Consider the following 10,380-nt stretch of genomic DNA (forward strand, 5'->3'; position numbering starts at 1 on the left):
ACATGAGGGGGTTTTTCCAGGCATTGATAACGTTACCATGGCAATGTCGTGGCAGGTCATGACCTCATGACTGTAGGGGCAGGTCTAGAAAACGAACCAATCATGAGAGCGCTTTCAGCAATTTTAAACCGTACGGCGTCATCTAAGACCAAATGGAAAGACTGGTGGTGCGTCAGTGTAGGCTTACTCCACGTTTACCTGAAGAGGTTAGAAACGTTAGCTTGGTTTGAAACCATGTCATTGTCACTTTGTGATTCAAATAGTCAGCAAAGTTAAGTTCTAGTGGTCCACCCTAGGGTAATTAGGCTAATATAAGCGGTTAATCCTTCAGATTTAATGCTCATTTATGTTAATATAGCCTATTAACTTATTGCAACATCATTCGATAAAAATAACACCGATATTAGTTTTCTTATTATGTTAAAATCATAGGTGAAAATACAATAAGCGCTGTTCTCTATAACAATACAAGTGGTGGAAATGTTTATCTCTGAGATCCAAGTGTTGGCATGAGTTGCCCAACCTATCGTTCAAATAGTAGTAGGCCTTTAGTTCAGCCCTTTACCCTTGTGCGTCAGATTAACGCCTTTTATTCTTGCCTTGAAGTAGGCTAAAGGTCCTGAGATGGCGCGCTTTGAGTTTGAGAATGACATCCAGAATCTCCTGAACCTGGACATTCCCATCCTAAATGTTTCCATGTCGAGGTCGCAGAGAAAGGCCAGCTCCTTCCGCACATCTGTCCTGAACGCTTTGTCGCCTGGCAAGCCTACCAATGCTTCCCTGGGTTTATCAAAAACGCCATGTAAAACATCAAGTGTGCCCTGTGTATTCAAAGAATTTAAGACTGAAACAAGTTTTGCTGTTGATTCTTTGCAATTGCTAAACCCTTGTCCAATCCTGCCATAGGCAAAAATAAAAAAACAACAACTTCGAAGATGTGGGATGACTGTTTCATTCCCATAAGAAACGGCAAACAAATGGATGTCGCATGGATGTCGAGAACGAGCCTATTGACACAAACAATACAACAGTAACATCAGTAAGTTGTCATAATGCATTGCTTTATATGATTCTAAGGTAAACTAAGGATTTTATTTAGGCTGTCTGTATCTATAAAGGAAAACCAGAAGGCCTGGTCTACATCATTAAACGGATACAACATTGAAGAAAGAAGCAAAGTTTTGCACCTTGGAGGGAAGCCACTGAATGCTCCAGAAGGTAAGGGCAGTTTGTGAACACAGTGTATATTTAAGCAATAATCATTTGGGCAAAGCGTTGACTTTTTGGTATTAATTGTGTGTGTATTTTTAAAATGTATTTAAAAGGCTACCAGAACAACTTAAAAGTCCTGTATGGTCCGGTAACAACTCCTGCCTCTGTCAGAAAGACGAGATACATTTCTCCGACTCCTTACAGATTGTTGGAAACTCCTGAGCTACGAAATGATTTCTGTAAGTTTGACACTTTAAACGGCTTTCCTTATAACATTAAACATTATTTCTTCTGTAACAACAATTACAGCAATCCCCTGAAGATAGTTAGCGATTCATATAACCACCACATAATATTACTACTGGCATTGACTGAATTCTTAAAAACACGTAAGATCTTCATGCAAAAACACACTCCTGATCACTGAGCTGGTTTTCACATGGTTGCTTTTTCCCAGATTTGAATCTCTTTGACTGGAGCAGTTGAAATGTTCTTGCTGTGGCGCTCCAGAGCAGTGTTTTCCTGTGGGACGAATCTCAAGAAGAAATCACTTTACTCATGAAGCTGGAATGTGAGGAGGACTACATCTGCTCACTGTGCTGGACGAAAGAGGGAAGCCACCCAGCTGTTGGAACAAATGACCACGTTCTTTCCAGATATGGTTTGTTTTCTGCATTTTAATAAAAAAAATGTAAAAAAATCCAGAGGTTTGTGACTAAAAGTTCAACATTTCTCGGCCTCTTAGCGGCTCGAGGTCAGGTCACATCTACCATCATGATGTGAAGGTTTCAGAACATCACATCTCAACCCTCACTGGTCACTCCATGGAGGTGTGTGGGCTACAGTGGTCCCCTGATGGGTGATACCTTGCGAGTGGAGGCAATGACAACCTGGTGTGTATATGGCCTTGTGTGCAGGATGGCAGCTTCAGCAACAGCAGCCAGACAGTGCACTGCTTAAATGATCATCAAGGAGTAGCTTCATATTTAAAGCACTTTGTTTTGGTTTATTTATCCTGATCATTGTGAATATTAAACATGTATAAATTGCTATACATATATACACAAGACTATAAATTCAGACTGTTAATGTTGAACTGTTTTGATCTGATAGGACGGCTAGAGAGAGACATAAAATATGGGATGAGAGAGGGATGATATGCACCAAACAGCGTCAGGGTCAGGAGTCAAACCTGCGACCTGTCTGTGTGACCAAGACTGTATAGCCTCTGTACACGGGAAGCCTTCTCGTTCAACTGAGCTAAACCAGCGCTCAAAAGCTCAGTCTTTTATGTGTTATTGTTGTAGGCTTTGGCCTGGTGTCCATGGCAGCCAAACATCCTTGCATCTGGAGGTGTTACCACGGACCGCCACATCCGCGTCTGGAATGTAAACAGTGGCTCTTGCATCAGTTCATTCGATAACATAATCTAATCCCATCCCATCTAACCTGACAGAGTTTGAGAAGATCTGCAGAGAAGAATAGCAGAAAATCCCCAAATCCAGTTTTGCAAAGCTTGTTGTGTCATAACCAAGAAGAATAAATGCTGACAAAGGAGCTTCAACATACTGACTCAAGTCTGTATACTTATGTCAGTGTGATATTTCAGTTTTCCCTTTTCTAATTAATAAGCAACAATTATTTTTCTTGCATCTGGAGGTGTTACCACGGACCGCCACACCCGCGTCTGGAATGTAAACAGTGGCTCTTGCATCAGTTAATTCGATACGCAGTCCCAGGTAACTTCACACTTGTAGATGCATTTGAATGTTTTTGTGGATAATTAAGAAAAAAGTGCTCAATTTTTTAATATTGAGAAAGTTGTAGCTGATAAGATGGGTCTGATATGATGACTTTTCTCTTCCGATCTCATCACTGTTGTTTGCACCAAACCACAGAGAGCTGGTCTCTGCTCACGGCTACGACCACAACAACGTGGTTATCTGGAAGTACCCTTCTTTCACCAAGGTTGCAGAGCTTAACGGTTTGTAGCTTTTTTTCAAGACTGTATTCATTCACATTAAAACAAAAAGCTAGACAACTTAAATCACTGCGTGGCAAGCGTTCAGGAAACATTTTTATGTTTCTCATTTCAGACCATAAGGACAGAGTTCTCAGTCTGACTCTGAGCCCAGACTTCTCTTCTGTAGCGACTGTCGCAGGAGACGATATTCGACTGTGGAAGTGCTTTGAGGTGGATCCTGTTGAGAAGAAGGCCAAAGAGAGGATGGTCAAATCAAGTCGCAGTGTCATTCATCAGTCAATCAGATAATGTTCTGGAGTTTATTTATGCTATACCAGCCACAAGCCCTAGTGCCTGCAAGGAGGATTTTCTCAGCAATGAAGAAATAACATAATCCCATTTAGGAGCCAGGCAGCTCACATACGTTTAGCTTCCTTTTTTGTTTTGGCAAATCTTTTCTCCTTTCTACCATATAATGTAACTTATCATGCATGACAATCACCAAAACTGTACAAAGGTCCAGTCCTATGTTTAAAGAAATGAAACCGCCTTGTGGTCTGTTAGTCTTGATGGTAACACTAAATGTAGGTACCCTCTAAAGTTTGAAAATTGATTGATTCTCAACAAATCAACCAAACAGTGCATATAGAAAGCATTCAGACCCCTTCACATTTTTTCACATGTTGTTATTAATTTTTTGCTAATTTATTAAAAAAGAAAAACTCACTTATCACACTGACATAAGTATTCAGACCCTTTACGATGACATTTGAAATTTTGCTCAGGTGTCTCCCACTTATCTTGATCATCTTTGAGATGTTACTTCACCCTTACTTGAGTCCATGTGTGGTAAATTCAGTTGTTTGGACATGATTCAGAAAGGCATACACCTGTCTATATAAGGGCTCACAGCTGACAATGCATATCAGAGGAAAAACCAAAATATGAGCTCGAAGGAACTGCCTGCAGAGCTCAGAGACAGGATTGTGTCAAGGCACAGATCAGGGAAAGGATACAAAAAATGTGTGCTGCATTGAAGGTCCCTAAAAGCACAGTGGCCTCTATAATTCTTAAATGGAAGAAGTTTGAAACAACCAGGACTCTTCCTAGAGTAGAGGCAGCTGCCCAGCCAAACTGAGCAATCAACAGAGAAGGGCCTTGGTAAGAGAGGACCAGGAACCTGATGGTCACAATGGCTGAGCTCAAGAGATCCTCCTGTGTGGAGATGGGAGAAACTTTCAGAAGGGCAACAATCTCTGCTACACTCAACCAATCTGGGCTTTATGGAAGAGTGGCCCGACAGAAGCCTCTCCTCAGTGAAAGACACATGAAAGCCTACTTATAGAGTACAGTCCGCCTCCTGGCTTAGAGACAACTTTGTGTATGTCCTTGAGTAGCCCAGCCAGAGCCCTGACATGAACCCAATTGAACATCTCTACAGAGACCTGAAAATGGCCGTCCACCGATGGTTCCCATCTAACCTGACAGAGTTTGAGAAGATCTGCAGAGAAGAATAGCAGAAAAAGGAGCTTCAACATACTGACTAAAGGGTCTGCATACTTATGTCAGTGTGATATTTCAGTTTTCCCTTTTCTAATTATTAAGCAACAATTTTTTAAATTCTGTTTCCACTTGTCATTATGGTGCATTGAGTGTAGATTGATGAGGAAAAAAATGAATTTAATTGATTTTCCCATAAATCTGCAACATAACAAAATGTGGAAAAAGTGAAGGGGTCTAAATACTTTCTGAATGATCGATACTACATATTTGTGATTAGTGAAAAAGTAAAGAACTAAATGAGCAGAATCTTGCATATTTGTAGAATTCTGAAGTCTGTTTTTAGCTTGTTGAGGATAAAGCCGACCAATGTTTATCTTGTTCTTTTCCTTTAAGGTTCAAGGTTGGGTAGATCAACACATTTTTATTGCTCATTTTTCTTCATTGAGCCACTTTGAATCTGTAGACTCACATGGTGTCAGAGGAAAAAATTGATCCCTTTATGTAAAACATTTGGAAACAAATTTACAAAATAATATAGACTGTTTTATTTTTAAGGTAAGAAACAGGTTAATCTTTGAAACATTGTTATGGTTAGTATTATAACAGCTTCTTGTTGCAGGTAAACATCTATTAAAATATATTTTTGAGGTAAATATCAGACATTTAGAACTAGTTTGTCCTTCTACTGTTATCAGTGTAAATGTGTAATCAACAACAACAGTAAAAACACTGGTAGTTTTAATAATATTTACATTCTGCAGTGATATTAAGAAACAGCCATCGACAGCAGAGTTTAATAGTTGGTTGTTTTCAGTAACTTCCTGCCCAGTGTGCTGACTGTACAGTGATGCAAAACTCAGTGGTTCATAGGCTTGAACAAAAACAGCAGTGTATGTCACTACCTCATTATGCAAAAATGCAAATGCATCAATACTGTAATATACAGTATAACATTCCTTTCCCACAGTACTTACAATTTAAAAAACAAAATAGGTGTGGTATGTTACTTAGAAAGTGCACACCATAACTGCTTTTCAAATGACACAGACCTTTATCTAAAATTTGTTTTATTTGAAAAGATAAATAAAAACAGAAAAAAACTAAATATTTGACATTTACAATAATTTTTTTTTTTTTAAAGTTCTAACCTTGATCGCAGTTATTTATGTATGCTAGCCTTCAGTGGAAACTGTGATATTAAGGCTTGTGTGGGTAGAGCCTGAGATGATGAATACTATTAGTGAGAAAATGAGCACCAATCTTCATACAGTGTTCATCACAGTTAACATGTTTCACAATGACTGACAACACAATGTGTCAGGTAGAGATCACCAACAAAACACAACATGCCATTCATATCCGAACAAGTGTGCACAAGAAAAACAAGGCTAACACAGAAATTATGACAAGAAGCAAACATAAATCTGGACCAAGTCCAGTATGCTTCTGTGATGAATGATGTATTTAAAGATAGCACTATAGAACCTCCTTCTTGCTGTTTCCAGTCACTATGTTAAATTTCCTTTACTTTGCCAATAACGATTTTTCCGTTTGTGTTATTGTGTGCATTCCCATTCCCGATCTCCAGGTGTTTCCCGTTTGCCACCACAGTGAGCGGTTCATTCGTCGAGCCATTCTGTTTTGGTTTGTCCAGGTTGACAGGGAGCCGCTTGCCCTTAATGTAGGACTGAATCCAAAAGTTGGAGAAGAGGAGGAAGAAGAAGACACCGTACATCCAAATGAGGTGAATCCAAAGAGGGACCTGGTAATCACACTTCTCCATGAAGTAGTACTGGCTGATGTGGACCGAGACCAGAACAAACTGTGTCTGTAAAGGACGGGTAAAGAACATTGTTATTCAAAATCAAATGCTCACTTAGATCCCTTGTCAAATCACATATGGTATGTCATCATAAAAATAGTTGTAGGACACTATACAGAGGCTACATATAAATAAAATCAATACATTGTTAAGTTAGGCCACTTCAAGTCCTTGCACTTTCTGAGGGATACTGTATGTGTGTGAGGAAATAATAGTGTGAAGTGAGGAAATGAGGTCTGGTATATTTAAAGGACTCTACATTCAGACCTGTTAACACAAATATTTGATTGTTTTTCAGTTTAATTGTGACTTTTTAATGAACTTTGACCTTTCCTATATTTCACTTTGATGTTTTGTTGAACCAGATGTTGAGTTTATTTGACCCGCTTCACACTCTATAAGAGGCAATTGTTGAATAAATGTTGGTTTTGTTAAAATACAATTAAAGAGTTTAAGAAAAAAAGTTTCAGCAAAGTGACATACAAGCTGAATGGCGGTCATGTACTTCTTCCACCACAGGTATTTCTGGAAGCGAGGCCCTGCAGCAGAGAGTCCGTAGTAGAAGTACATAATGACGTGGACCACTGCGTTCACCATGGCATGGAAGCAACCCATTCCTCCAGCTTTAGAGAGAAGTAAAAACACCGTTAATACAGCTGTATGGTTATGTCACAGGCGTTTTACGTGAATATCATACTGTGTAAACCTCACCAGGAGTAAGTGTGATGCCCCACCACCACGTCCAGGGCATGAAGGAGTGATGGAAGACGTGAAGAAATGTGATCTGGCTTTGTTTCTTCCTTAACACAAAAAACACCTAAAATAAAAAGTAGACCAAGCTGAAGTTAACATGCACAAAACACACAGCATTTTTTTTTTATTAAAAAGGTAAGCCAATTGAATCATCCCTAGAAGTAAGAGAAATGTCTCTGAAATAATGAAGGGATGAAAAAGTCCTTACGGTGTCGATGAGTTCGATGTATTTTGAAAAGAAAAACAACCAAGATACTCGAATCATCTGTGGGAAGGAAACAAGGGAATTAATTGTAAATTTGTAATCACAGACAGTCTGAATTCATATTTTGACTATTCACTATAGCCTCACCTGAAAAGCTTGTGGGCTAGTTGAGGTGTCAATGAGGTCACATCTCCACGTATAGTTGGTGCCCCATCCTGACATCAAGAACTGGGTGTCAGATAAACATCAGCAGCTGTTAGTGAAATCTCACTACACATTTTAGTGTAAGAAGAAACATAGAATTTCCTTTTCAAACAGCTCAGTCAGTCATGCGTTTGGTTTACCTCATAGACTATGTATGCATTGAATGCAACCATGCTGAAGTTATAGATGAGCATGGCTGTGTTGAGACGATAGGGCTTGCGGTTTGCCATGAGGCGAGGTCCCACATACAGCGAGAAAAAGACGTATGTCAACAGGATGAAGGTCATGTGTAAGGGGTCCTGCATCAGAGGGTAGTCTCTGACCCGGGAGTCTATGGGGTGGGGGAGGGGACAAAAACACACATTTATCAGAGTGTAAAAATGTCAGTAATGGACATACACACATGTACCTCAGAGGGTTGATCAGAAGTGCAGTTTGTACAAAGTTTTTGGTAGATTTAAAAGGAGAATTTAGCTAAACAAAAAAAATAAAGAGGGCCTCTTTCAAACAAACATTATTTAAAGTTTATCCAAGCAGAGGCATACATCTATGAAGATAAAGACACTCACCAGTTCTTGCTTTTACATATTCATGAAATTTCAAGAGGTTGGACATGGCGTCTCGCAGCATGACTGCTTTTTGTTTATTCCTATCAAACACCTGAAAATGAGAAAAACAGAGTCAGAAACCAGGCGATGAATCGGAGCTTAGATAGGGCAGGCAGGTGAGCTACACAGTGACCTGTCCTCCTGCTCTACCCACACACTGAATAAACAGAAGACAGCTGCGCAGGCTCATCAAACACTCCTGAATGCTCTTGTAAACCATGTTCCAAAAATATATAAACATGGAAATCCCCAGAGCAGCGTGTACCGCAAGACAAAGTGTAGCATGTAAAAAGTTTGATCTTATCCCACAAGTCAAAACAAAAAATGTCACGCGAGTTCAAAAAGAGAGCGCCTATGAGTGTTTAAATGATGGATTGTGAAACATCTGAGATGTGCCGTCAATCTAAACACAATGAAATACTCGCCTGCTGACTAATAGAGCAAGTCAAACAGGTGAGGCAGAGAACTTGGCCCTGGTGGGCAGCCTAGCCAACCAAATGTGCTACCTAGATATGAGCTGATCCAGGGATTTCCAGTGAGAAAAACTTGAAAAACATTAAAGAAACAGTTCATTTAAAGCACCAGCGTGAATGTGTTGTTCTTAGAGAAATCTTACTGTGCTGAAAACTGAAAGGTGTGTAAGGCAAAGGACACCAGTCAAACCACCATGAAATGAAAGAGACATTTGTAAAGGAGCGGCTACAGACAGAAGTGTGACACAAATTCAGACCCAAACAAAAAACCTCTTGATATTTTTTCAGACAAATTGACTCACCTGCTACACACAGTCAGTCTTCAGGTCTCACTCCTGCACAGCCGAGGCAGGCAGCACTCAAACCAGAGAATCCAGCAGATCAGCAACACCAGAAAGCCTCAGGTGAAACCCAGATACATGCACAGCTTTCCTGTGGGTGTTAGCCACTGGCTCTCCTCAAACGTGTAAAATGATTCACTTAAAATCCAAAACAAGAAATCTGAAAGTCTCAACAAATGTTGAAAGGTTGAGAGAAAAAGTCAAAGAGAGAGATGTGGAAAATGAGAGGATGACTACAGGGCTGGGATCATTCAGCTCAATTTAAACCCTAGGGCACTACTACAGACCTTGCTGGTTTCAGGACCACACCCTGTTTCAATGCTAAGCTCCACCTTCCTATATTCACTCAGCCTGGTTGTGATTGGACTGCCTCATCAATGGTGGTGTATGGAAAGAGGTCAGAGAGTTACAAACTCTGATTAAAGAAACAAACACACAGGGGTTAGGGCTCTATTCCCAGGAACCCAAAAGCAAAAAGAAGCACATGAGGATATAAGAAAAGTAGCTTTACTTAGAAGTAGAAACAATTTGACACATTATTTGCTCAAAAGTTACAGGATGAAAAAAGACAATATACATAAAGTTAATATGCAATCAAAGACCACAAATAGGGTTTTGCTATATAATCTGTTCAAAAGTGTTCCTAAAACCTGATTTAGGCTAAAGGTGAAATCACTTTTCACACATTCACAAACCTAACGTCACTTTAAGCGTTGCCCTTCCCTTCCTCAGTGTCTTGCAAAGAAGGCACGGCTTGAGTCCAACCCTTGCAGCAATGATGACAAGCCCTGCTGTGACTCCTGTTTTACCTGTTCCTCGAGCACCGGAGATGAGGACGGGCGTGAGGCCTGCATGAAGCATGAAAGGTGTCCTCCTCCACATGAATGTTAGGCTGGAATGAGAGGAATCTCTGCAAGAGAGAGAGAGAGAGAGAGAGAGAGAGAGAGAGAAAGAGAGAGAGGGAGAGAGAGAGGGAGAGAGAGAGAGAGAGAGAGAGAGAGAGGGAAGGATGAATCAGTGCTGTCTGTTTATTTATTGTTCGACCGTTATAAAAAACACAAACACTACTTAAAACTGAAGCTGTGATTTATTCTTACATGCCGTAATGCTTAAGTCACAAAGTGACTCTTTTGTTGGAAACACATTTTTCTATTTACGTTTTTCAAATTCCAAGTTTAGAGTAATGGCCTCCACTTCTGACCCTGTCATTATATATACAAATATCATCTCTTGCATTGCACCTTGTCTCTGTATGACATCAAGTAAACGTTTGCACATTCTCTCTGCAACATTTTC

At 39.9% G+C, this 10,380-nt stretch overlaps 2 protein-coding genes across 2 annotated transcripts; one reads left to right on the forward strand and one right to left on the reverse strand.

Annotated features, from left to right (window-relative positions):
* Positions 1–3,081: 3,081 nt before the first annotated feature.
* On the forward strand, positions 3,082–4,693 carry LOC132978531 (cell division cycle protein 20 homolog; the record flags this gene model as incomplete). The annotated part of the gene is made up of 2 exons (XM_061043736.1): positions 3,082–3,196; positions 3,309–4,693. Coding segments are annotated over 2 exons (291 nt in total), but the record flags the coding sequence as incomplete, so codon positions are not given.
* A 506-nt stretch (positions 4,694–5,199) lies between these two features.
* elovl1a (ELOVL fatty acid elongase 1a) lies at positions 5,200–9,406 on the reverse strand. The gene is made up of 8 exons (XM_061044699.1): positions 9,046–9,406; positions 8,232–8,322; positions 7,803–7,993; positions 7,606–7,686; positions 7,462–7,518; positions 7,212–7,317; positions 6,984–7,123; positions 5,200–6,506 (listed from the first exon to the last, which is right to left on the reverse strand). Exons 2-8 carry the CDS (start codon positions 8,290–8,292, stop codon positions 6,192–6,194), a joined length of 951 nt encoding a protein of 316 aa, XP_060900682.1. The 5' UTR covers positions 8,293–8,322; positions 9,046–9,406; the 3' UTR covers positions 5,200–6,191.
* Between the last annotated feature and the right edge of the window lie 974 nt (positions 9,407–10,380).

Source organism: Labrus mixtus, chromosome 8 (assembly GCF_963584025.1).
Source record: "Labrus mixtus chromosome 8, fLabMix1.1, whole genome shotgun sequence".
NCBI classification, from domain to species: Eukaryota; Metazoa; Chordata; class Actinopteri; order Labriformes; family Labridae; genus Labrus; species Labrus mixtus.

Bases quoted from the DNA above. Each gene is read 5' to 3' on its own strand.
- elovl1a (XM_061044699.1), bottom strand. From the start codon at position 8,292: ATGCTGCGAGACGCCATGTCCAACCTCTTGAAATTTCATGAATATGTA. The intron at 7,994-8,231 runs GTGAGTGTCTTT...CCCACCCCATAG, and splicing joins ATATGTAAAAGCAAGAACTG to ACTCCCGGGTCAGAGACTAC. The intron at 7,124-7,211 runs GTGAGGTTTACA...TTCTCTCTAAAG, and splicing joins GGGCATCACACTTACTCCTG to CTGGAGGAATGGGTTGCTTC.